Genomic DNA, 27,861 nt, shown 5'->3' on the forward strand with positions numbered 1-27,861 from the left:
GCACTGGTATTATATGGTCCGTGGATTATATTGCACTGGGATCATGTGGTCCTTGGATTATATTGCACTGGGATTATATGGTCCCTGTGTTACATTGCACTGGGATTCTATGGTCCTTGGATTATTTTGCATTGGGATTATATGGTCCTTGGATTATATTACACTGGGATCATATGGTCCTTGGATTATATTGCACTGGGATCATATGGTCCTTGGATTATATTGCACTGGGATCATATGGTCCTTGGATTATATTACACTGGTATCATATGGTCCTTGGATTATATTGCACTGGTATTATATGGTCCTTGGATTATATAACACTGGTATTATATAGTCATTGGATTACATTGCACTGGTATTATGTGGTCCTTGGATTATATTGTGCTGGTATCATATGGTCCTTGGATTATATTACACTGGGATCATATGGTCCTTGGATTATATTGCACTGGGATCATATGGTCCTTGGATTATATTGCACTGGTATTATATGGTCCTTGGATTATATTGCACTGGGATCATATGGTCCTTGGATTATATTACACTGGTATTATATGGTCCTTGGATTATATTGCACTGGGATTATATGGTCCTTGGATTATATTGCTCTGGTATTATGTGGTCCTTGGATTATATTGCGCTGGTATCATATGGTCCTTGGATTATTTTGCACTGGTATTATATGGTCCTTGATTATATTGCAATGGTATTATATGGTCCTCGGATTATTTTGCACTGGTATTATATGGTCCTTGGATTATATTGCACTTGTATTATATGGTCCTTGGATTATATTGCACTGGTATCATATGGTCCTTGAATTTTATTGCGCTGGTCATATATGGTCCTGATATTACATGGTTTCCATACTGTGTACACTCCTTGTTCCTTGGCTGTTTTCTTAGTCGCTGACCACGCTGGCCTGTGTGTAATCTCCTTTGTCGCTCCCTTTGTTTAAACATTAGCATGCACTAACGTTGAACTGCGTTACATCACCAACATTTTTGGCACTCGCCGTAACAAAGAAATGATTTTGCTCGGTGCCAAATGCTTCAACTATAACAAGCAGCAAAGATGTCGGTGTTCAGCCAAGGGATGTGCGGCGCAGGCATGGAGGCCGGGCTGATCCCCCATCAGGGCTCTGATGCACATATTTCACTCATCGCCTCACTCGCCCGTTGTGTGCGGCGTCCACCCTGAAGATAATCTCTCCCATCTGATCTCAGGGTGTGTCATGGAGGACGTGCTGCTAATGATGAAACATTAGGAGCTCCTGGATGTAGAACTTGCAGCCAGAGAGGAAGCGTGTGAATAGAATGCCTGAACTTCAGTGAGGACTGACACTGCAGATCAATGGAAGATGAAGAGCCGGAGGGAGAATACTTTATATGTCACTTAGAGATGATAGAAAACTCGGTAACAATCCATTTTGCTGCTTTTAATGGATGCCACCCCACATTTTATACCTGTGTAGGGGACCAAGATAACTCACAAATGGTGGAGCCTGGATCCAGGGGATTCTTATTGTGAATGTGTAAATGTCCCCAGAAAGGGGAATGTATTAATATCAATACAAAGACGTCTGCTGATTCATTTCTTTATGTCTTTATGGAGGCTGCAGTTCTGCTTCCCTCCACAAGGTCATAAAGTTACAAGATAAAATACTGACTGCCCTATATACAGATATGTACAGCCACTACTAGGGGGAGCTCTATATATACAGATATATACAGGCATCACTAGGGGGAACTCCTTATATACAGATATGTACAGCCACCACTAGGGGGAACTCTGTATATACAGATATATACAGCCACCACTAGGGGGAACTCTATATATACAGATATACAAAGCCACCACTAGGGGGAGCTCCCTGTATACAGATATATGCCGCCACCACTAGGGGGAGCTCCCTGTATACAGATATATGCAGCCACCACTAAGGACAGCTCCCTTATACAGATATATGCCGCCACCACTAGGGGGAGCTCCCTGTATATAGATATATAAAGCCACCACTAGGGGGAGCTCCCTGTATACAGATGTATACAGCCACCAGAAAGAGCTCACTATATACAGCATCACCGCTAGGAAGTGCTCCCTGAATATGGATTTATACAGCCATCACTAGGGTTAGCTCCCTACATTTAGATATATACAGCTACCACTTGAGGGAGCTCCCTATGTACAGATATAAACAGCCTCCATTAGGGAGAACTCACTATATATAGATTTATACAACCGCCACTCGCAGGAGCTCCTTATAGACATGTACATACAACCATCAGTATGGGGAACTTGCTGTGTATGGATTTTTACAGCCACCACTAGGAGGAGCTCCTTACATATATACATTTTATATATATATATATATATATATATATATATATATATAGGCACCACTAGGGAAAGCACATTCTATACTTAATTATACTGCTCCCACTTAACTGAGTAATAAAACTGTATACAGTGAGCTCCACCTAGTGGTGACTGCAGGCAACCAGAATTTAACATACACTGTATGCCCCTTCATTGAAGCCCCTGGCCCTTTTACGTGACAAGTTTCCCGTGGATCAGTTTCAGTGTGAATCCACATTAGATGGGAAAATCCAGCGATCGGAGCGACTTCCAACGAGGCCGGTCATCGGTGCTAGACTGCTATAGGGACTATATTGTGCCCTTTAGTGAACCCGTTGAAGACTTCTTTTGTGGCATTGCCCGTTCTTATCAGCAGTGTGTCCGTGTACAGATTTGATATCTGTATATACCCGTTCGATGCTGGGATCATGTGCAGCATGTATGCATTGGCTGCAATCAGCATGGTGGTGTCACCCCAGGTCATAGCAGTGGGCATCATCCTGTTCCTGGTAACCTGGAAATGGACGTTGGTAGATCTGAATGTAGAATTATCGGCGTGCCCCCAGAGCACATCACAGGCATCACGCCATTTCCTGCTGGTTGTGCCCCTCCCTGCTGGCGAGTTGCCAGCTTTGTGTTGTGAACTTCTTGCACTTTTGCAACATACCCGTATATGTATAGTAATACTGTGCTCTTAAAGCTGCTGTCAGACTGACAGGACTCTGGACCTGGGCGAGGATAAGAGGCATCAGATAGATCTACCCTGTTCCCACCAGGGGTTAATTCTGAGAGTTTAACCTCTGCCAACAGAACAGGTGCATGTCCATTATCAAAACCTGTCAGTAGTCCTATACATGGTCCTCTATGCTGATAGTTTCCTGTGCCATCTATCTAGACCACTGCCTCTCTCTCTCTCTCTCTCTCTCTCTCTCTCTCTCTCTCTCTCTCTCTCTCTCTCTCTCTCTCTTCCTCTCTCTCTCTCTTCCTCTCTCTCTCTCTTCCTCTCTCTCTCTCTCTCTTCCTCTCTCTCTCTCTCTCTCTTCCTCTCTCTCTCTCTCTCTCTCTCTCTCTCTTCCTCTCTCTCTCTCTCTCTCTTCCTCTCTCTCTCTCTCTCTTCCTCTCTCTCTCTCTCTTCCTCTCTCTCTCTTCCTCTCTCTCTCTTCCTCTCTCTCTCTCTCTCTCTTCCTCTCTCTCTCTCTCTTCCTCTCTCTCTCTTCCTCTCTCTCTCTCTCTCTTCCTCTCTCTCTCTCTCTCTTCCTCTTCCTCTCCCCCCCCCCCCCTCACAGCACCCTGGTTGAGAATCGCTGTTGTAGACCAAAATTTCCTGTGCTGTGTTTGGATCACAATGTCAGCACCTCAGCTTTTGGACCTCTGCATTGACCAGCTTCTCAAGCCAGCTCTGCCCTTTTACATAAAATCACACCATTTATGGCCTCTTAGAGTAATAATGCCTCTCAGTGACCCCCTCAGCATAATAGTGTCCCTCAGTGGCCTAATAACAGTAATAGTGCCCCTCACTGACCCTCTCACCATAATAGTGCCCCTCACTGACCTCCTCACAGTAATAGTGCCCCTCAGTGACCTCCTCACAGTAATAGTGCCCCTCAGTGACCTCCTCACAGTAATAGTGCCCCTCAGTGACCTCCTCACAGTAATAGTGCCCCTCTGTGACCTTCTCACAGTAATAGTGCCCCTCTGTGACCTTCTCACAGTAATAGTGCCCCTCTGTGACCTTCTCACAGTAATAGTGCCCCTCTGTGACCTTCTCACAGTAATAGTGCCCCTCTGTGACCTTCTCACAGTAATAGTGCCCCTCTGTGACCTTCTCACAGTAATAGTGCCCCTCTGTGACCTTCTCACAGTAATAGTGCCCCTCAGTGGCCCCCTCACAGTAATAGTGCCCCTCTGTGACCTTCTCACAGTAATAGTGCCCCTCTGTGACCTTCTCACAGTAATAGTGCCCCTCTGTGACCTTCTCACAGTAATAGTGCCCCTCTGTGACCTTCTCATAGTAATAGTGCCCCTCAGTGACCTCCTCACAGGAATAGTGCCCCTCAGTGACCCCCACACAATAATAGTGCCCCTCAGTGACCCCCTCACAGTAATAGTGCCCCTCAGTGACCTCCTCACAGGAATAGTGCCTCTCAGTGACCCCCACACAATAATAGTGCCCCTCAGTGACCTCCTCACAGTAATAGTGCCCCTCAGTGACCCCCCTCACAGTAATAGTGCCTCTCAGTGACCTCCTCACAATAATAGCGCCCCTCAGTGACCTCCTCACAGTAACATTGCCCCTCAGTGGCCTCCTCACAGGAATAGTGCCCCTCAGATCCCCCTTTACTATAATAGTGCCCCTCAGTGACCTCCTCACAGTAATAGTGCCCCTCAGTGACCTCCTCACTGTAATAGCGCCCCTTAGTGATCCTCTCACCATAATAGTGCCCCTTAGTGGCCTCCTCACAGTAATAGTGCCCCTCAGTGGCCTCCTCACAGTAATAGTGCCCCTGAGCGATCCCCTCACAGTAATAGTGCCCCTCAGTGACCCCCTAACCACAATAGTGCCCCTCAATGGTCCCTTCACAGTAACAGTGTCTCTCAGTGACCGCCTCACAGTAATAGTGCCACTCAGTGACTCTCTTAGAGAAATATTGCCCTTTCATGACCCCCTGGTAGGAATAGTGCCTCACTTTGTCCATTAACGTGTCCCCTCACTATAATAGTGCATCTTAGTGGCTTCCTCACAGTAATAGTGGCCCTCAGTGACCTCCTCACAGTATTAGTGCCCCTCAGTGACCTCCTCACAGTAATAGTGTCCCTCAGTGACCTCCTCACAGTAATAGTGCCCCTCAGTGGCCTTCTCACAGTAATAGTGCCCCTCAGTGGCCTTCTCACGGTAATAGTGCCCCTCAGTGACCTCCTCACAGTAATAGTGCCCCTCAGTGGCCTTCTCACGGTAATAGTGCCCCTCAGTGACTTCCTCACGGACGAGGGTGGAGCTATTTGTGGAAGAAAGCAGCCATTTGTCTAACCCTGGACACCCCCTTTAAGAGTGCTGACTCTACCTCCGTGTTGCACTTCGTTTTTGAGTTTTTTTGCATAATCTGCATTTAATTTGTTTGCTCTTAAGGACTCAGATGATTTATCTTTGCTTTTTCGGACCTCCTAAGACGTTCATTTATGTATAACATAAGATTTCCCCTCTCCTTCTAGAGGCACGAGCAGGCAGGGTTGTCATGGGAGCGCAGGGAACATCCCGGATTAAACCGCTGCTTGCTTTTAGTGCTCTGGATATGGAGGCAGCTGGGTCTTATCCAGGATCTGGCCGAGCTCCAGCCAGGAATTCTCCCTATTATAGATGACAGGGAACAAGTGACGACAATGGTCCTCTGCCAACTGCCATCAGGGGACAAGGAATGCATGTTGCTGAACTACATCTCCCAGCATGCCCTGTCTTAGGGCATGCTGGTAGTTGTAGCAACAGCTGGAGATCCATGGGTTGGTCGCCACCGCAATATATACTGTAACAGCCAGTTGGACTACAGATCTCAATATAGTGTTGAGCTAGAGAGGAACTACAAGTTGCAGCATGACACTATGCTCTAACTAGTGTCTGGTCTGCTGTTGCTGGATGATAGAACATGCTGAGAGTTGTAGTTCTAAAATAGCACATTACTAGATCACTTCCAGAATCCTCAGACCTCTAGATCCTGCTAGTTTGTTACAGTGTATCGGTGCAGGGAAACTGTATCATAACAGAGGAAAGTGCAATGGCAAAGCACTGATCAATGTGAGTCCAGCTCAACTGCCTTGACTGTTCAAGTCTGAAATCCACCTACGGTACTGTCTTATCAGAGGCCCAGGGTGCTGCCCCGTCCCTCCTTCATGCTTTACACTGCAGCTCTGTTCCACTAAAGCACACCTAAGATCAGTAGCTCCCGCTTAGCCACATTACCAATTATAGAAAACCCATCCCCTGCTTCATCAGATTCTCAGGCTGCAGTTCCTTGCCCCCTCCATCAGGGGCGTAAGTAAAGGCTCAGGGGCCCTGATGCAAAACGTGAGCTGGGGCCCCCCCTCTATCTGTATCCGTACCCATACCTAAACCATGCTGCACAGAGACATAACTTGAAGCTCCTGGGCCCCAATGCAAAACCTGTAAAAGGGCCCCCAACTATAATGCTTTATTCATAGTACTGGGCTCCCTATATGGGGAAGAGAGGCCTTATTGGCCCCCTAAGGCTCCTGGGCCCGGGTGCAACCGCATCCCCTGCACCCTCTATAGTTACGCTCCTGCCCTCCATGCTTTACACTGCAGCATACATTGGCACAACTATGATCAGTGACTCCAGTGTAAAGGGGTTTTCCCACAACTTAAGTGCTTCACAACCACTCTGTCCTTACTGGTTAATGCTAAAAAGTACATGTCACTGCTTCAGCCAATCATTGGCCACAGCAGTGACCTTCTATAGTCAGTGATTGGCTGCGACAGTCACGTGTCCTGGGGAGCAGCAACCAGGAAGGATAGAGTGGCTGGGAAGCATTTTTAAGTGTGGGAAACCCCCTTTAAGTGCACTGTTGGTGCTGGTCCGTTCCTTCTTCATGCTCCAGTAAATCACAGCTACAGTTAGCGTCTCCAGCTTAGCTGCATTGCATATTGGAGTCTCAGATCACCTGAAAGTCCCCCCCTGTCTAATCAAGGACCCAGAGTCCATTCCAGTCTTGCTCCATTAGAACACAGCTGTAACTGTATTGCTTATTAAAGTAATTGAGTTAAGGCCCTTTTACACGCAACAATTACCGCTAAAACGGCCGAAAAACTGAAGGAATTGATGACATTTCTGCATAAAATTATACGTACAGATGATGAAAAGCGCGTGCACAAAAGATGGTAATTGCGCTGCTAAATTGCATGAAAATCTCTAGCAAAATTGGACCAAATTCGTAAACGCAACTATGAATACCCTTAGGCTGTCCGTGCACATGAGACGGCTGTCGTCCGAACCAATGTGCACGTATCTTGTATGTAATGGGGGGAGAAGATGCTGATAGACAGCTTTGTCCCCTCCAGACACCGCTGGCAGCGTCTTATCTATGGAGAACACAAGGAGTGCGCCGGTGAAATATCCCCAAGGTCCCCAACAACTGACACCGGGGGAAAGATGGAAGGTCACCATACAAATTGGATGACCATCTGATTCCACTGAGACTGTCGAGGTCGGTCAACCTATAGCTGACGTGTATGGCCACCTGTAACTATCTACGGACAGTCCAGCGCAGACGCCGGCGGTCAGACAGGACTTTTTTCAGCACTTTCATCCAGCTCTACAAATGAAACATTTCTGAGAATTTTCTTGCTTTGCATCTGCATGTCCATAAACCTCATCCTGAAGGTCTGTAAAACATGTTCAGAACATCGTGTTCCATGCGTTGTGTCATCAGCTTTTTCTGGAGTGTCTGTCGGGAAAGTATGACAATGTACTATCAGAATTTCCACACTGCAGAAAAGAGAATCAGCCAATTATTTAATGTGCGTCTACTTGGAAAAGTCAGCGGAAGGGGTTATTTTTAACATCTCAAATCGTTTGATGGAACGCGGAGGTCGCCATGCCAATTTTACGTTGGCAAATACCCGGCTGAGGCATGAATACCGCTGTACCTGTTACCCAGGGGTCCGCACTAGGGACACAAGGCGGGTAATGATGCAAGTCTACACTCTGCCACGTGCCATTTATAGCATTGTGGCTGAGGTGGGCACCAGGGCTGAGTGTGACTGCAGCCTCAGCACCCGCGTAGTTACTCCCCATATGGAATCTAGGACTCAGTAGTGTGGAACGCGCTAGCGGTGTCCGCTGTAGGTTAGAATGGCTTCTTGTGCAGAATCATTTTTTTTCTGCATACCCCATCATAAGAAAATATATATATATATATATTTCACTGATGGGCAGTCTGCCTGTAATCCGCTTGTGTAGAAACTGGCAAGATAGCAGCATACCGGCACCAGAATAGCTTAGTGAATAAATGCTGTACCATAACCAAGCTTGTAACATAAATACACCCCCAGAATCAGACGGGTCGCAAATAGCTAAGGCTGGCCATCCTTATAGAATTCCTCTTTTGTGTATCTCATAAATAAATAAATACAGTCCCAGAATCAAGCTCAGTACATAAATACAGCAGAACCAAACTCATAAATAAAGTAGTAACACCAAGCCCATAATATAACTGCAGCATTAATCAACCTCAGTACTTAAGTATAACATCAGAACGAAACTCATAACCTAAATAAAGCAGCAGAACCAAGATCAGTACATAAATGCAGCCCCAGAACCAAGCTGATGACATAAATATAGCACACAAACCAAACTCGGTACCTAAGTTCAAATACCAGAACAAAGGTCAGTACATAGATACAACACCAGAACCAATCTCCGTACGTAATTACAGCATCAGAACCAATCTCCGTACAGAAGTACAGCAACGGAACCAAGCTCCATACATAAATTCCACACCAGAACCAAGCTCCGTACGTAAATACAGCATCAGAACGCATCTCCGTACATAAATATAGCACAAGAACCAAGCTCCTAACCTAAATACAGCACAAGACTCAGTTGCATAGAGAAAGAAGATCATTTGGCCAGACAGACTTAAGGGGACGACCGCTTCCAGCCTACATCCACCTGGTTCCTCCCCCACACACAAGCTGGTGTCTGGCGCCCTGTGTGACCGCATGGCTCACATGTAGTTAAGGTCAGCCATGCATGTTAGCTTTTTGGTATCGTTTCTGAAGAAATTACTTGGCAATGCCACATAAAATAGGCCTGGACCGAAGCAGTCTTGTGGGCACCCGGGGAGATGGGTAACTGTATGGGAAGGAGGGAAATGGAGAATAGGTGAAATACTGACAGCGCTGGAGCACAGATATGAACATGGCCGGAAAATCCCTCTGATCTGGGGGCATCGGGGCAATAGCAAGCATCAAAACGGGCCTTACTAAAGGGGAAGATTTGCCTCCCAACACCCCACCTTGCTTGTTACTATTGTGGACCCTGTGGAGAGAGCTGTCCTACCCAGGTTCTCAGCATTGAGGATGAAGCTGAGCTGGGCCCTCTCTCTCCCCGGGGGGCCCATGACATCACAGGATTGTATTACATGAGTCAGTGGGGGCTTCAGAGCAAATGCCCACTTTGCCCATATTTCAGTTCGACCCAGCAAGTGCCTGTCCTTCACACATTCTTCGTATTGATTCACCACTTAGTCCACTCTTGGCGTATGTTCACACCGCGGATGCCTAAAAAAATCGGCATCAAACTCTGCCTATATATACCATGCACTCTTGGTTTTAGCGTGTTTTTTTGCATTTCACGCATATTTTGAAGTTGTATTGACTTCTATGGCAAAAACCGACATGGAAAACCCAAAAAAAAGAAGCAACGTGTATTTTAAATACGTGTCGGGAAAAACACGTGACGGCAGGGATACGGTCTCCCAGTACAAATCAACGGGACGCGTAGTGTTAGTATATTTTCATGTGGAATACCTGCAAAATGCGCCGTGTGATCATACTCCTGGGCTCATTCACACAGGTGTGTTTTCTGTCCGTGTTGCATGCGTAATGCGGACAGCAGAAACCCCATTGATTTGCATTGGGCTATATAGATGCGTGTATATATATATATATATTTCTTGTTTTATTTTGCTCCGTACCACAGACCGAAATTACCCATTAAAGTCTATGTAATTGCGCCAAACCACAGTGAATATGCATATATATACGTATTCACTGCGTTTTTACGCAAGTTTGCAGAAGGCAATGTGGGGAAAAAGCGCCGACATCAATTGGGCCTAGTTGCGGTTTTTTTGTGTGTGCATGAAAAACCGCAATGACTCCGCAATAAAACTACATATACAATAAATCTGCATATATACACACAGTAAAAACGCTGCATACTTCACGGACTGAAATCGCGTACGCCCGTAGGGATGAGCCCTTGTAGTTCAGCTCTGAGATTTACAGACGAGTTGTATTTTTTGGCGGGCGCCCCCGTTTCCGGTGAATAACGCAGTTTCCTGGACGGACTTCTTCCTGCGCTCTTTTATGAATGAACATCTGGCCGCCCGCCTTCCACCCTCAATAGATGGGACATAATGGCGATCGGCGGTGACAGCGATGCCTGCGTGCACGCACCGTTCCCAGAGCAGCCAGTGCCCGCTGGCATCCTCTCTCCCGCCGCTGATAACATCTGGGTTGGACTCGGGCCGTGCAGTCTGAGCCGGGATGTGGGATGTTTTCTTTGCAGAGGGCTTGGCATCTCATCCGTGATTTTGGAACGGCGATTGTATATTTAGGAATGAGTAACGCTGTCTGAAAAACAACCAGGAGGAAGCGGCAATTTCAGGGCGATGAGATATAGACATGGTTATCGCTTTACTCATTGGAGACGCTACAAGGGAGCTCACAGGGCATGCTGGGGTTTGTTGTTCAGGAGTGACTAGAGAGGAATTCCTGAGGGACTCATGGTTATTCGGTTACTGATCCGCATCATTTCATGTGAGGCTCAGATATTTTCCTTCCTAGTCTGTTCTCCCATGAATAGTGCCAGCCACGGGACCCCTATTAATAGTGCCAGCCACGGGACCCCTATTAATCGTGCCAGCCACGGGGCCTCTATTAATAGTGCCAGCCACAGGGCCCCTATAAATAGCGTCTCCACAGGGCCCCTATTACTAGTGCCAGCCACAGTGCCCCTCTAAATAGTGCCAGCCAGGGTGCCAACATAAAGCGTGCCAGTCTCAGTATCCTTATATATAGTGCCAGCCAGAGTACTAACATACACAGTATCAACAAGAGTGTCAACATAAATAGTGCCAGCCTCAGTGTCCTTATAAATAGTGCCAGCAAGAGCACCAACTTACATAGTGCCAGCCACAGTGCTAACATACGTAATATCAACAAGAGTGCCAACGTTCACGATGTCAACAAGAAAGCCAACATAAACAGTGCCACCCAAGTCCCAGCATACATATGGTGCCAGCCAAAGTGCAGCTAGATTACCAACAAAAACAGTGCCAGTCACAGCACCAATATACATGGTCTGAACAAGTGCCAACACAAACAGTGCCAGCTAGAGTGCCCCATGGAAATAGTGCCAGCCAGAGCGCTAACATGCATAATGCTACAGCCACAGCGCCTCTGGAATAGCCTCAACCAGAATCTCCATAACTATTGTTTACCAGACTGTCCCCATGAAAAGTGGCATCTGCAGCGCTGCACTAATATCGCCATTCTGAGCATCCACAAATAATGCCAGCCATAATGCCCTTAAAAATAGTGTGAGCCAAAGTACCCCCATGAATACTGTCAGCCATAATGTCCCTATGAATACTGTGATCCTAAAGGCCAACATCAGCCAGTGACCTTATGAACACTGACAACCAGAGGGCGCTAATTAATAGTGCCAACCATATTGCCCCTGTTGCTAATACAAATCATCATCTCTCCATAAATAGTGCCACTATGGCACCCTTATAATTAATGTGAGCCGAAGAACCTACATGATTAGTGCCAGCCAGAGTGACCCTATGAACGGTGACAAACCAGAGTCCTAATTAATAGTGCCAATCATAGTGACCCTACGACTAGTGCAAACTATAGACTTGAGTAGATGTCGGTGCCCTTGCTTACGTCATGATCTCCTCTGGACACAGAGAGCAGAACACATCTGTGACATATCCAAGGCCAATGGAAATATACAGTCAACCAGATATGGTGGAGACCGGAGAGACCAGATTCCCACCATTGTCCCTTGGACCTTAATTATCACTCGGCTCATAGCGGGTCTCTGGGAAAGTTTTACCTTTACTGTAGGAAACGAGATAAATGGCGCAGTGACTCCACAGCCGGAGAGCGTCCGCACCCTCTCATCACCTCTCTGACCTCAGACCCTGGTTATGTGCTGTGACCTCACTGCTGGGATATGTTGGGACAGACCCCATACCGCTCTCCGCGCCTTGCACAGACGATTCCTAAACTCGCAGATTAATTCACAAAACACCGCGCCGTGTTATAACAGGTCTGGAATGTGCAGCGGTGACGGCTGGAACTTCCCATTAATACTCACCTGGGGTCATGGACCGTGCAGGTGGGTGCGAGACAACGACGTCCGCTGGAATGGGGGCTATAGCCACACACGTGTCCACAGAGCTTCCAATCTACTGGCCCCCATGTACAATGCATTATTAAAGGAGCTGATGAGACATGAGACGTTATTGGGTTAACAATGCATATATGGCGGCTTTTAATGACACCGACCCTGCTGATGTGGCCCTAATGCCTTCTTCTCTGCTTTCTTTAGTGTTTGATAATCGGCGGGGGCCCCTGCGGACTGCGGACGGCTATTGAACTTGCCTGTTTAGGAGCCAAAGTGATCGTTGTGGAGAAGAGAGACACGTTTTCGCGGAACAATGTGCTCCATCTGTGGCCTTACACCATTCAGGACCTCCGATGTCTCGGAGCCAAGAAGTTCTATGGAAAGTTCTGCGCAGGAGCCATCGATCATATAAGTACGTACGCTGAACTCCCCAGAGGTTGGCATTTTGGGGTAGTACATATGTAAGGCCCATTCACACCTGCGTTGGGGCTCCGTTACCGCTTTTTATTATTCTGTTCCGTTTTTAGGAAGAGAAACGGAAGTAAATGGATAACGGATCCCCAATCGGAGCAGGAATTGGAGCCTTGAGTGCTGATGGGAACGAGCCCTAAATGTGCTGCGGATAACCTAATTAACAAGCAAATTTTTGTTCGTTAGTAGAGATGAGCGAACCTACTTGTTTTGAGTAATTACTCGATCGAGCACCACGATTTTTGAGTACTTCCGTACTCGGGTGAAAAGATTCGGGGGGCGCCGGGGGTGGGGTTAGGCGTGGCGGAGCGGGGGGGTAGCAGCGGGGAACAGGGGGGAGCCCTCTCTCTCTCCCTCCCCCCCCCACTCCCCACTGCAACCCCCCACTCACCCACGGCGCCCCCCGAGTACTCGAAAATCGCGGCGCTGGGGCGAAAAAGGCGCGTGGCCGAGTAGGTTCGCTTATCTCTATTCGTTAGTGATCGCATCTTTTAGGCGATCATCGTTGACAGCAATACATCTCTTCATGTGAATGGGGAATGAACGGCTGACAATGGTGATACCGCTATGGGCATGAACCACCGTATTGATGATCGTTCATACCCTAATAGAGTCGGAACGGCCTGTGTAAAGGCCTGGAACATGAGCGCGGATCTCATTGTTTGGCGCTTGTCAACGCTGCACAGATTGTCACCATTTTCATTGAATCTTTGGCTTGTGTCTTGCAGGTATTTGGCAGCTTCAGCTCATGTTATTTAAGATCGCGCTCCTGCACGGTGTTGAGATCCACGTGAATATAGAATTCGTGAAGCTCCTGGAACCGCCGGAGGATCAAGAGAATCACAGTAATGTGTCCTTTAACTCTGTACTAAAGAGAAATCCCGTATACGTGTGTTACATAATGTCAGATCAGCTGCACGTAGATGGTAACATACCAGTCCTGGGTACAGGGACGGGCAGCCTGCGCATTAATCCCGGCGGAGGGCAGTGCATGACACTTAGCAAGAGCCTGGGGTGTTTGACATTTGCAGTTATGCAGTTAAACCTCTAGATGGGTCACTGATAATCTTGGCCGTGGTACCGGAGGGGTTCCTGCTGCCCGCTGGTGTGTGCCTGGATCAGCTTTGTGATTGTGCCATGTCACACTATCGCCATTGATGCAGATCATTTTAGGTGAGCCAGTATTGAGCTTTATGACTATGACAAAGTGATGACGAAAGGAATTTTGGAAGGTTATGAAACTTGAAAGTGAGAGGTGGCGGGCAGAGCGAGGCCATTAAATCACAGCCGGTTATAGTAAATACGTGATGTCAGCGCTCCGCTCAGGATCCTTGCTGTGAACGTCCAATTACCTCGCTGTATGGGACCCATATATATAGTCAGAGAAAGCAGGAGGACCGGTCGGAGTCCAGCATGTGTGTGAAGGGGAGGTATGGAAAAAGAATTGTGGGTTCAGGGGAAGGTATAGAAATGGAATATGGGGGTCCATCGATGAAAACACATGACCCACTTGGGCTGCCGCAGAAGTGTCTTCATACCCTGCCATAGCATCACTCACCGAGTCTGTATGTACTATTGATAGTGCATATGTAACAGTACCATGTATACCGTGTTCCACCGAAAATAAGACAGTGTCTTATATTCATTTTTGTTTAGAAAGGTTTAACTTTTTTACATGTACAGCTGCCTGGACACTATTTAAATTGACTTTTTTAATTAACTGTTAGCAGGGCTTAATTTTGGAGTAGGGTTTATATTTCAAGCATCCTCAAAAAGCCTGAAAAATCATTTTGCATCCTCAAAAATTCTGGAAAATCATCCTATGTCTTATTTTCAGGGTATGTCTTATTTTCAGGGAAACAGGGTGGTACATACATAGTAGTACCATCTGTAGGACATACAGTATACTCTAGTACACATATAATAGTACCGTCTGTAGTACATATATAATAGTACCATCTGTAGTACACATATAATAGTACCGTCTGTAGTATATACAGTATAGCCTAGTACAATTTGTAGTACACATATAATAGTGCCATCTGTAGTTCATACAGTATACTCTAGTACACATATAATAGTACCGTCTGTAGTATATACTGTATAGCCTAGTACAATTTGTAGTACACATATAATAGTGCCATCTGTTGTGCAGATATAATAGTGCCTTGTATTATCACAGTACTACCATATTATGAGCCATGGTGCCCACAAAATGCCAGTAATAGTTCCTTTAGCGGTAGTGTTCCAGCTATGCTGCCAGCTGTTATCCGGCCAACAGTTGTGACCAAAACATTAATATCATATTTTATTTTTTTCCTCTTTCAGAAATTGGTTGGCGGGCGGAATATCTTCCTCAGGATCATCCATTATCAGACTATGAGTTTGATGTCATTATCGGGGCCGATGGGCGCAAGAACACCATGGAAGGTGAGATGTGACCTGTGAGCGGCAGTGGACAGGGGTGATATCTGCAAGAGATGGATTCATTTTGTATCAGATACTTTATATCCCTTTAAAAGCCAGCGTCTGACAATGTGTAATGTACCCTGTGACCCCTCTATCTGTATGTACATAATCTGTAATATAGTAGTCATAGGAGGACGTGCCTGACTGTCTACATACACACACTGAATGCCCCTTTATTAGAGACCCCGGCCCTCTCATGATTGGGGCTTCTCTCTAAGGAAACTAGAGCCGTGACCCCGGAGGGCAGCATGAAATCACATACGTTATAGGGGATCAGTTTCTTTGTGAATCCACATTAGATGGAAAACTCCAGTGATGTGAGTGACTTCCAATGAGACTTGGTCATCGGTGCTAGACTAGCCGGAGCTAGGATTTCACATGGGGTTTTCCGGTGTAACGGTATGGAGAGTATATTGAGTATAGTGTGATCCAGGAAAATCATCCAATGTGAGGGGATCCCGTGGATGGAAACAACTCCTTACTGAAAGGGGTCAGAGGAGGATGTCAGGAATCGTTCTGACCAACAGGTGCTGCACAGTTAGGAGCAGCCGAATACAAAGCTGGATCTGCAACTGAAGTGTCTGAACCCACAGCTCGACGTTCCTCAGTATGGATGGTATAACAGCAGACAACCAGTTTCAGCGCCATTGTGTGTAAGAGAAACAGAAAGGAGAGACTCCAGCCGGCAAAAGAGTGCAAAACTTGTATCACTGAGCAGCGGGAAAACATCTCCTGGTCAGATGGATCCAGATTTCTGTTGCTGATGGGAGGTCAGAATTTGGTGCAAGCAGCATGAATCGCTGACCCCTTCCTGTCAGCCGGTCAGAACATGTCAGCACCGCCATCTAATCTGCAGCAACTACAAGAAGCGTCCTGTCCGCAGGGGCCGATATTCCTGCAGAACGATTTAATCATCTAGTGGAATCTACGCCACAATAAATCATTGTGATTTTGAAGGCCAAAGAAGGTCCAACTCTCTACTAGATGGGGGTCTAATAGAAGATGTATATTTGGTATCTGGACTTTCTCACACTTATTCAGGAAGCCAAAGTGTTTGCTGTGATCCAAATAGAGCTTGCATCCATGTCTGCAGGATCACTTTCCTAAAATGGGTTCATTAATATTATAATTTGCAGATTTCACCCTAGAAATCCCATAAGGTCTCAGCTTTAACTGCACCCACAGCATCCAATCTGCTTTAGCATGATGATGGGGTTCAGGGATTAGAGGTTTTAAAGCTGTACACACCTAATAGATTTCACAGTCGAGAATTTGTTACAATTGTATCCAGTCTAGACGATCCTTTGTAAACTAAACACATCAGCAGCACAAATCTTTCTGGTATGTTACAATGTATCAGTCTGGAGTCAATGATGTTACAGGGGTATTCCTTTAAAACAGCCCTGTACAACCATGAATATTTCCACTGTACACTTGCAAAAATGTATCCTCTGATCAGCGTGTTTTCTGCCTGGGCGCATGTTCCTGCTACTTTGCCTTTTCCTTCTCACGACAACATCACATCCACTGTAAGTAATCCTAAAGGATGTGTACATGCGTTTAGCGCTTTTTTTAATGTCCGTGTTGCATATGATTTTCACACGCCAAATAACACAAGATTACCTAAGTGATGTCCGTTTTGTCACAACCCACAGAAAACGGGTGCAAAAAAACAAACAAACCCCAAAACATGCTGACCACGTTTGTTGATGCGTGTTTGCTGAGGTTTTTTTTAATGCACCCATAAACTTTAATGGGCAATTGTGGTTTGTAAATACGGGCTAAAATAGGACTTACGGCAATTTTTTACGTGCAGCATCAGTCTGCATAAAAATATACATCTGAATACACCAATTTCATTTGGTGGGTCCGCGTGCTTTCTGTGTTCAGTTAGTAAGAAATACAGATGGGATACAGACAGGAGATACACCTATGTGAATGGGCCCTAAAGGCTTCTTATGGTTCTGTTTGTCTTGGGACTCTGCGATGCAGTGTTATGACCCAAAGACCTCCAAGAGATACTTCATGCAGCACAGAGAGTCTCAGGGCACGTAGAGCAGCGCTGCGGCTTCTTTACAGGGTTCTTACGTACGGGTTTTGTTTTTGCAGGATTCAGGAGGAAGGAATTCCGAGGTAAACTGGCCATCGCCATCACTGCCAACTTCATCAACAGAAACACAACAGCGGAAGCCAAAGTAGAGGAGATCAGTGGGGTCGCCTTTATCTTCAATCAGAAATTCTTTCAAGACTTGAAGGAAGAAACAGGTTTGTACTCATTCTAGAACCTAGCGGTAAACGGGCGCACGTGACCCTGGTGACGGGCGCAGCGGGTGCCCTAGGAGTTATCTTGGAGGCTGTACACTAGATATGAATGTACCATAATAGTCGGGGCCTTTGCCGCACGAAAGAACTTTTCCTTGAAATCCTCGCTGCATGGCATCACTGCAGAACAATCTATTCTTATTTCTATTGTTCTGCAGGGTCACGTGTGCAGAGAAGTGGGACAGTTTATGTCATGGCATCAATTAGTAAGAGACTAGAATTGGCTAAAAGGAAGAGGATGTTGCATTGCCAATTTCTTAGACTTCTCTTTAGTCCTGAGCGCACACCTTCCAGACATCCCTGCTGGTTCAGGGTCTACACATAATATCCTCTATACATTATACATTGTATTATATGGTCTCTACTAAGTGTGAGAGAATTCTCTGTATGCCCAATATTGACTGATTTTAAGTAGCCACCAGCACAATTATGAATGCAGCTCTGGATGTGACTGGAGTATAAAACATCTTGCAACTCATAATCAGATACATGAAAGAAACATTTGGCTTGTGCTTTACTAGACCATAAATGTAACTTAACCAAAGTGACCACCAGTAGACAAGATGGATAGGTGAGAGATGTTTATGGGCCAGCTTCTTTAACTTGTGCTGATCTTCAGTTACCTTCTATATTATACTCCAGAGCTGTACTCGCTATTCCGCTGGTGGAGTCACCAGCTGAATAGTGAGTACAGCTCTGGAGTATAATATAGAAGTACACACATTATTTAGCCTGTACTGATGCTGAAGTAAATCCTCCAGAGCTGCACTCACTATTCTGCTGGTGAAGTCACTGTACATACATTACGTACTGGCTGCGTGGCGCTCATCGCCATGTACTGTCTTGACGTGTATGCTTGCAGATTATGCACCAAGGTATGGCATGCTGCAATTTTTCTTGGTCGCGTATTTTGCACAAGTGATGTAAGTGGCAACATGATCGCCTATGGCAGATTGGTGCAGCGTATTACGCGCACAAGACCAGCACGCGGAATACGCTGTACTGACACACTCGTGTGAGCTGGGCCTTACTGTACACTCATCTGATTTATGTGAAACAACTGTCCCCTGCATTACAGAAGCGTAGGTACACTGTTAGGTGTTGTCAGACTTGCTGACTGTTTCCAATACCTAGCACTTTAACAAGAGCTGTTGGTAGTACTTAGTGTCTGAGCACTTCCATTATGTCTCCTTCTCATCTTCCTCCTCACTCACTTTCTTGTCTTCTGCCTTCAGGGATTGATCTGGAGAACATCGTGTATTACAAGGACAGCACACACTACTTTGTAATGACCGCAAAGAAGCAAAGCCTGCTGGATAAAGGTGTCATTCTGAACGTAAGTGGCTGCGACCGTTCGCTCTGACTGGACGCAAGCGCCGTGCGGAGCGCTAACTTATGTCCCATCCTTACAGGATTACGCTGATGCAGAGATGCTGCTGTGTGCAGAGAACGTAGATCAGGAGAGCCTGCAGTCCTATGCAAGAGAAGCTGCCGACTTTGGCACCAATTATCAGCTGCCTTCTTTGGACTTTGCCATCAACCATTATGGGCAGCCGGATGTGGCCATGTTTGACTTTACCTCTATGTATGCCTCGGACAATGCTGCGCTGGTCCGGGAACGCTATGGGCATCACCTGCTGGTGGCTCTTGTCGGAGACAGCCTGCTGGAGGTTGGTAGGACGCTTCTGGCCTTATCACTTATAACTAGGTAGAGTCAGTGCCGCCATTCTTGTGCTCTATATTTTTTTTCCAGCCCTTCTGGCCAATGGGGACGGGCTGCGCAAGGGGATTTCTAGCAGCGTTTGATACGGCCTGGATGGTGAAGAGTTGGTCCCAGGGAATATCACCTCTCGAGCTCCTGGCTGAACGGTAAGATATTCATTTTATTAGCGCTGTACATACCTGGTAGTTGTCTTGGTATTTTGGCTACTAGGTGGCGCTAGTCCAATGCAGTGTCTGTTTTTTTAGATAAAGATCCACTAGGTGGCGCTGGTCTAATGCAAAGTTTGCTTACTCTAGAGATAAAGCTATGGCTAAACCACAACTTTTTACAATGTAAGATTCTAATCAAAATCATAGCAGTAATTGCTACATTGAACTCTAAAATATAAGCTCTCTGCTCAAATACACGGGCGTGCCAAAAGTCCTGGGACAGTAATATGTAAATTGATGATGGTGCGGCGTTACATCTGGAGACGGCTTCGGAATGCCCACATCTGCATAAGTAGTGAGGTTGAACATCAGTCAGCGGCTCATGGTGAGGCGATGTGAATTATCGGATGAGGCGTGATAGTGGGCTTTAGGCGATGGGACATTCCATTTTCAAAGTTGCGCGGGCATTTAACTTCCTTGACACAGTGTCACGTGTGTACCGGGAATACGTCATAGAAAGCATTATCGCCCACTGTGGACAGCGCAGTAGCCGCCCACGGGGGCTTAATAATCACGACCGGTGGCGTCTGGCTAGAATTGTCTGTGCGAACAGGCAAGCAACTCTGGCAGTAACCACATTCAGTACAGGAGACCCCACACATATATCCCGCAGGTCAGCGCAGGAGACCCCACACGTATATCCCACAAGTCAGCGCAGGAGACCACACACGTATATCCCGCAGGTCAGTGCAGGAGACCCCACACGTATATCCCGCAGGTCAGTGCAGGAGACCCCACACGTATATCCCGCAGGTCAGCGCAGGAGACCCCACACGTATATCCCGCAGGTCAGCAAAGGAGACCCCACACGTATATCCCGCAGGAGACCCCGCACGTATATCCCGCAGGTCAGTGCAGGAGACCCCACACATATATCCCGCAGGTCAGCGCAGCGTTCTGTAGTTTCCATGGGATACTAGAGCAGAAGACCCACCAGAGCGCCTCTGTTATCCCCACAACACTGGGCACAGCACCTAACCTGGGCTCCTGAGGTTGTAACTGGACCCTAGAGGACTGGTAACATGATGTGGTCCGATGTGTTTTGGGCTGATAGTAGGGTTCATGTGTGGCGCAGACCCAATGAAGTAATGGACCCCAGTGGTCAACATGGCGCTGGTGGCAATTCCATACTGTTGTGCAATGGGTTCTCATGGCATGGGTTGGGTCCACTTGCCCGCCTAAACACGTCATTAACCAGTGCCCGCTATGTTTCACTGCCATTCGTGGACTTCATGCGCCCCTACAATGATGGGATATTCCAGCAGGATAATGCACCATGCCGTCGGTCCCAAGTTGTCCAGAATTGGTTGGAGGAGCATTCTGGAGGGTCCCTATAAAGGGTGCGGCGGCACGGCCATCCGGGTTGTGGGGGATAGGTCCATTTACATCTTGAGATCCAGCACCTACAAATACCCTGGAGCTGTGGGGGGCATCCAGACGGTTCAACATCCACTTGTGGAATTGATTCCATGTTGAGTTGCTGCATTTCACCAGGCTGGAGGTGGTCCTACATAATAGTAGATCCTGTCCCAATATTTTCGGCATATCAGTACATATCATAGAATGGTAGAGTTGGAAGGGACCTCCAGGGTCATCGGGTCCAACCCCCTGCTCAGTGCAGGATCACTAAATCATCCCAGACAGATGTCTGTCCAGCCTTTGTTTCATCCCAAATGAAGCACATATCACTATATGATTATGTATTTGAGCCACGAGGCACAGACGACCCCATGACTTCATGACATCATTAGCTAAAGGCCTGTTTTAGTGCAGAATAAGATGAAGGATGGTATATAAACAACAATGTGATGGATTACACTTAGGAGGTGAGAAAAACATCATTTTACTACTTTACACACAGCAAAGTTGGGTGTAAAAACTGACAATAAACTTCCCCTTTAAGCTGACAGTAAAACAAGAGGAAAAATCTACAGCAGCGGCCAAACCGCTTCCCGGTTCATAGTCATTAATGCTCTTTATCTGCTTTTGTTTCTTATCTGCATCATGCATGTAATGATCTCTGAGCTTTTATCTGACTGACGACTTCCTGTGGCTTCACTATAATGGAATGTTCTATCCTCTATCTCCAGTGTACGTGTATGTATGAGTGTATGTATGTATGTATGTATGTATATATGTGTGTATGTATGTATGTCTGTATGTATGAGTGTATGTATGTATGTCTGTATATATGTGTGTATGTATGTATGTCTGTATGTATGTCTGTATGTATGAGTGTATGTATGTATGTCTGTATGTATGAGTGTATGCATGTATGTGTGTATGTCTGTATGTATGTATGTCTGTATATATGTGTGTATGTATAATATTAGCGGCATGTTGGACTCCTTTGGTCTTTGGAACCGCAGCAATCGATCCTGGTGTAGATTCCACTGGGTAATTAAATGTTTCTGCAGGAATATCGGCCCCTGCGGACAGGAAGCTTTTTGTAGTCGCAGATTAGATGGCCGTGCTGACATGTTCCGACCAGCTGATATGAAGGGGTCATCAATTCATGCTGCTTGCGCCAAATTCTCAACTCCCAACAGAAATCAGAATCTCTTTTTGCCAGGCAATGTTTTCCCGCTGCTCAGTGATACAACTTTTACGCTCTTACGCCCGCTGGAGTCTCGCCATTCTGTTTCTCTTATATACGTAGGTGCTAGTACCTCTCATCTGCTCTTATAACCCATCCATGCTAAGAAATAACGAGTTGTGTATTTGGACATGTTAGTTGGAGCTCCAGCATTGTATTCTCCTGACTCTGCAGCACCTGTTGGCCAGAACGATTCCTGACATCCTCCTCTGACCCCTTTCAGTGAGGAGTTGCTTCCATCCACAGGATCCCCTTTCACTGGATATTTTCCTTGATCGTGCCATTCTCGGTATATTCTCTACACCGTTACATGAGAAAACCCCTCATGGTTGGCAGTGAAATCCTGGCTCTGTTAGTCAAGTACTGATAACCTTGTTGGAAGTCGCTCCGATCGCAGTGTTTTCCCATCTAATGTGGATTCACATACAGGAAAATGCCAATAGTGAAAGTTCCGGGAGCTCTAATAAAGGGGCAGGGGTTTCTAATAAAGGGTCCATTCAATCTATCTGTACATATACAGTGTATTAATCCATCGTGGTCCCTGTTCTTGCTTGCGATCCTATATTGTAAGGATAAAATGTATACCAGGGTGTTATTGGGATGTGACAGGAACCACTGCAAACATAGATAGAACATAGACAATTCAGGCAGATGGTGGTAAACTAGATTGTCCTAGAACTTCAAGTCAGCAACACAAGCCAAGATACATAATACAAAGTCCAGAGCACTTAAAGGGGGTCTATACAAAATCCAGAGCACTTAAAGGGGGTCTATACAAAATCCAGAGCACTTAAAGGGGGTCTCTACTCAGACAATCTCTATTTATTAGAAGGAACCATTTTGATATGATGATCACAGGGTGTTTTGGTGCTCAGATCCCCAGTGATCTACTTTACGGGACCCAGAAGCAAGCTTTAATTTTCCTGCAGCACCACCACAGGTGAAAGAAAGCATTGCACAGTTCTCATTGAAATCAACGGACTGTCCATGTAATGCATTAATGTACTTCCCTCTGGCTAGTAGATGAGGGCCCAAAATAGTGGACCCCATCTATTAAAGGTGTTTTGCCTACAAAGACATTTGATTCTGATGCTGTATCTATGTACTGAGTTTGGTTCTAGTACTGTATTTATATAATGAGCTTGGTTCTGGTATTGTGTCTGTTGACTGAGGTTGGTTCTATTGCTGTATTTATGCTCTGAGGTTTGTGCTGGTGCTGTACTTATGTTATGAGCTTGTGTCTGGTGTTGTATGTATGTAATAACTTGGTTCTGTTGCTGTATTTATTCACTGACCTGTTCTGCTGTGGGTATGCTGCTATCTTTCTGCTTTATGCACCAGCAGCATACAGGCAGTCTGCCCATCAGTGCAATATATGTAGCATTTTTTCTTATGGGGGGACACCAAAAATAATTCTGCACAGCGCACCATCTAACCTAAGGGCTCATGCCCATGAGCGATGCGGGATACACCCGGTGGATTTATGCCGCAGGAGTACCGCCATTAAAAACAAAAAAGTGCTTACGGATTTCTGCGGTCTCCATTAATGCTATACCTCCCACGGCGTAAATCCGCGTAAAATAGAACATGCTGCGTTTTTACCCGCCTGCGAAAATCTGCGGTATAATCCCGCATGTGAGCATTGGCAGGCAGAAGGCTATTGGGTTAAATAGAACCTAATAGCTGCAGAATTCACGCGCGTTCTTCCACAACGGGAAACGCGGAGCGATTCCGTCTGTGGGCATTCGCCCTAAGGCTGGCACCGGTAGCAGGTAATAGAACTCCCCTGCTTTGGTCCTTGGATACATTTTGTCCCCGAGGGCTGCTTTACAAAGGGCCTCAAGCCCCTGATCTTCAGCATCACATATGTAACAATAGAGAAGTAGCAGTAATGATGCCGGCCGTTGAGGTAATGTATGACATAATGGCGTATGATCTTTATTTCCTCTCCTTGTCCTTGTTTCATTCCTGACTCACTTGTCTGTGGTCGGGGGGGTTTAAAAAATTATGTCAAAAATCAAACAATAATGTGGATTTTCAAAGCTTGATGGTGAACGTTCTTATTCCCGGCTCTGCAGCGGAGAGAAGATTATACCCTGGGGATACACATAAAGCAATGAGCTCATATAATGTACGAGGGGCGACATACTTACTGGCTCATTCACAGCCTCAGTCTCCTTTCTCCTGACCACAGTCTGACTTGCCAGTTTTGGCAAAGAGATAATACACCGGAGGGGGAAAGATTTTTTTTGTAACTCGGTATAACTACAGTTGTGTTCTTTTCTTGTATCAGGGAGAGTATCTACCGCTTACTACCTCAGACTACACCCGAAAACATCAGCAAGAACTTTGACCAGTATACGATCGACCCTGGAACTCGGTATCCAAACCTCAACTCCAGCTGTGTCCGGGCTCATCAGGTTTGTAACAGCAATCCACAAAAATTGCTGAGCACATCAACCTCCGCCTGTGCTATAGACGTGAATGAAGCGGCAGTCAAGCATGTGCACTGCCGCTACATTCATAGGGGCATTCGGGGTACAGGCCTTGAGATCTCTGGAGGTCCCAGTGGTCGGACCCCCAGAAATCAGACTTCTGTGGTTAGGACGTAAATATCTTTAGTGGTAAAACCCCTTAAATGTGAAGGCTGATGCGATTTTTAGTGATTCAACCTCACTGCTTATAGCACTAATGAGCACAAGACATAGGGCCCATTTACACGTAACGAATATCGCTCAAAATTCATTCAAACGACTGCAAATGAGCGACAATCGTTACATGTAAATGTAGCCATCATGCACTTTTCATCCGAACAATGATTTTAAGATGAACCTAAAATTCATAGTTCAGACACAGAGATAGAGTATCTCTCAATAGACCGCATGCTGTGATTACATTGTATTCTACCAGCAGCCCCGATGAGAACAATGCAGCTTTTTGCGCAGAAGGCCCTGTGATTAGTCACATTCCGGGCTCTGCAAACATCTCGTGAGGCCCGTTTACATGCAAATGATGATAAAGTGTTAATGGACATTAGTGTTCATTAACACTTTATGCAAAAACATCGCTAAAACTTTCAATAATTTGAAAGATTATTTTTGCATGTGAATGGGCCTTTAAAGGGAATCCACCACCATGTTTCAGTCCTCTTTGAGAGCACCATAAGGTAGTGCCTGACACTGATTACAGTGATATATCTGCTGTGTGTATTTGTGTAGTAGTTCAGGAGAAACTTCTTTTTTATTAGCAGCAACCAGGCAGAGAACTAGTCCTACATGAGCTGCAGCCTGGCCACACCCACCCCACCTTCCAGACAATGATTGGCAGCTCTCTATATGCATAGTAATAAGGATACAGATATCAATCAATGGCTGAAGGGCGGGGTGGGTGTAGCTAGTCTACAGCTCATGAATATCCAGGACTACATCAAGTAGTCCTCTATGCATGTGCTGCCACTAATAATGGGGTTGTGCCAAGCAGCTGACCTTGCCGGTGGAAGTCACGGGCAGCCTGGTATTTCCTGCAGGAAATATGAAGTATTACAAGTCAGCCGTTCACATGATTGGTGCCCCGTAATAACATCACAGCAAAAGGTCCACCAAGACAGGAGTCAGACTTGCTGACGTGCATGAAACATTATGGCACGACAGGTGTCATTGTATGGAGCAAGCTCAGGAGCCGAGCTTGCTCCTTACACAGCAAATATTTGGTGTTTTCAGCAGCCAACACCCGCCTGCAGCAGCTGCAATGAAAGATAACTCCAATTGCGGCTGTTAACCATTTTAATGCTATGAATTCTGAAAGCAACATTTAAATGAACTGATTGGGATTTAGAAATCTCAGATGGACCCAGCAGGATGAGATTGTATGTGCTATCCAGGTCTCATAGCAGCCTAGGGTCTTCTGAAGGCCTCCAGGATGAGATTGTGGGTCCTATACAGGGGTCATAGTAGCCTGGGGTCTTCTGAAGGCCTCTGGGATGAGATTGTGGGTCCTATCCAGGGGTCATAGTAGCCTGGGGTCTTCTGAAGGCCTCCAGGATGAGATTGTGGGTGCTATCCAGGGGTCATAGTAGCCTGGGGTCTTCTGAAGACCACCAGGATGAGATTGTGTGTGCTATCCAGGGGTCATAGTAGCCTGGGGTCTTCTGAAGGCCTCTGGGATGAATTGTACGTGCTATCCAGGGGTCATAGTAGCCTGGGGTCTTCTGAAGGCCTCTGGGATGAGATTGTGGGTGCTATCCAGAGGTCATAGTAGCCTGGGGTCTTCTGAAGGCCTCCAGGATGAGATTGTGGGTCCTATCCAGGGGTCATAGTAGCCTGGGGTCTTCTGAAGGCCTCCAGGATGAGATTGTGGGTGCTATCCAGGGGTCATAGTAGCCTGGGGTCTTCTAAAGACCACCAGGATGAGATTGTGTGTGCTATCCAGGGGTCATAGTAGCCTGGGGTCTTCTGAAGGCCTCTGGGATGAGATTGTACGTGCTATCCAGGGGTCATAGTAGCCTGGGGTCTTCTGAAGGCCTCTGGGATGAGATTGTTGGTGCTATCCAGAGGTCATTGTAGCCTGGGGTCTTCTGAAGGCCTACAGGATGAGATTGTGGGTGCTATCCAGGGGTCATAGTAGCCTGGGGTCTTCTGAAGGCCTCTGGGATGAGATTGTGGGTGCTATCCAGAGGTCATAGTAGCCTGGGGTCTTCTGAAGGCCTCCAGGATGAGATTGTGGGTGCTATCCAGGGGTCATAGTAGCCTGGGGTCTTCTGAAGACCACCAGGATGAGATTGTGTGTGCTATCCAGGGGTCATAGTAGCCTGGGGTCTTCTGAAGGCCTCTGGGATGAGATTGTACGTGCTATCCAGGGGTCATAGTAGCCTGGGGTCTTCTGAAGGCCTCTGGGATGAGATTGTGGGTGCTATCCAGAGGTCATAGTAGCCTGGGGTCTTCTGAAGGCCTCCAGGATGAGATTGTGGGTGCTATCCAGGGGTCATAGTAGCCTGGGGTCTTCTGAAGGCCTCCAGGATGAGATTGTGGATCCTATACAGGGGTCATAGTAGCCTGGGGTCTTCTGAAGGCCTCTGGGATGAGATTGTGGGTCCTATCCAGGGGCCATAGTAGCCTGGGGTCTTCTGAAGGCCTCCAGGATGAGATTGTGGGTGCTATGCAGAGGTCATAGTAGCCTGGGGTCTTCTGAAGGCCTCCAGGATGAGATTGTGGGTGCTATCCAGGGGTCATAGTAGCCTGGGGTCTTCTAAAGACCACCAGGATGAGATTGTGTGTGCTATCCAGGGGTCATAGTAGCCTGAGGTCTTCTGAAGGCCTCTGGGATGAGATTGTACGTGCTATCCAGGGGTCATAGTAGCCTGGGGTCTTCTGAAGGCCTCTGGGATGAGATTGTGTGTGCTATCCAGGGGTCATAGTAGCCTGAGGTCTTCTGAAGACCACCAGGATGAGATTGTGTGTGCTATCCAGGGGTCATAGTAGCCTGGGGTCTTCTGAAGACCACCAGGATGAGATTGTGGGTGCTATCCAGGGGTCATAGTAGCCTGGGGTCTTCTGAAGGCCT

At 46.6% G+C, this 27,861-nt stretch overlaps 1 protein-coding gene across 4 annotated transcripts in view; it reads left to right on the plus strand.

Annotated features, from left to right (window-relative positions):
- MICAL2 (microtubule associated monooxygenase, calponin and LIM domain containing 2) overlaps positions 1-27,861 on the plus strand; it is a 229,108-nt gene that overhangs the window by 57,821 nt on the left and 143,426 nt on the right. For all 4 annotated transcript variants that reach the window (XM_066583556.1, XM_066583557.1, XM_066583558.1 and 1 more), the window contains exons 3-10: positions 12,717-12,924; positions 13,712-13,828; positions 15,312-15,413; positions 17,562-17,717; positions 19,010-19,110; positions 19,187-19,444; positions 19,528-19,643; positions 24,596-24,722. In XM_066583556.1, the coding sequence (XP_066439653.1) occupies positions 12,717-12,924; positions 13,712-13,828; positions 15,312-15,413; positions 17,562-17,717; positions 19,010-19,110; positions 19,187-19,444; positions 19,528-19,643; positions 24,596-24,722 (1,185 nt within the window). The remainder of the gene's footprint in view (positions 1-12,716; positions 12,925-13,711; positions 13,829-15,311; positions 15,414-17,561; positions 17,718-19,009; positions 19,111-19,186; positions 19,445-19,527; positions 19,644-24,595; positions 24,723-27,861) is intronic.

The sequence above is a fragment of the Eleutherodactylus coqui genome, chromosome 11, assembly GCF_035609145.1.
Source record: "Eleutherodactylus coqui strain aEleCoq1 chromosome 11, aEleCoq1.hap1, whole genome shotgun sequence".
NCBI lineage: Eukaryota > Metazoa > Chordata > Amphibia > Anura > Eleutherodactylidae > Eleutherodactylus > Eleutherodactylus coqui.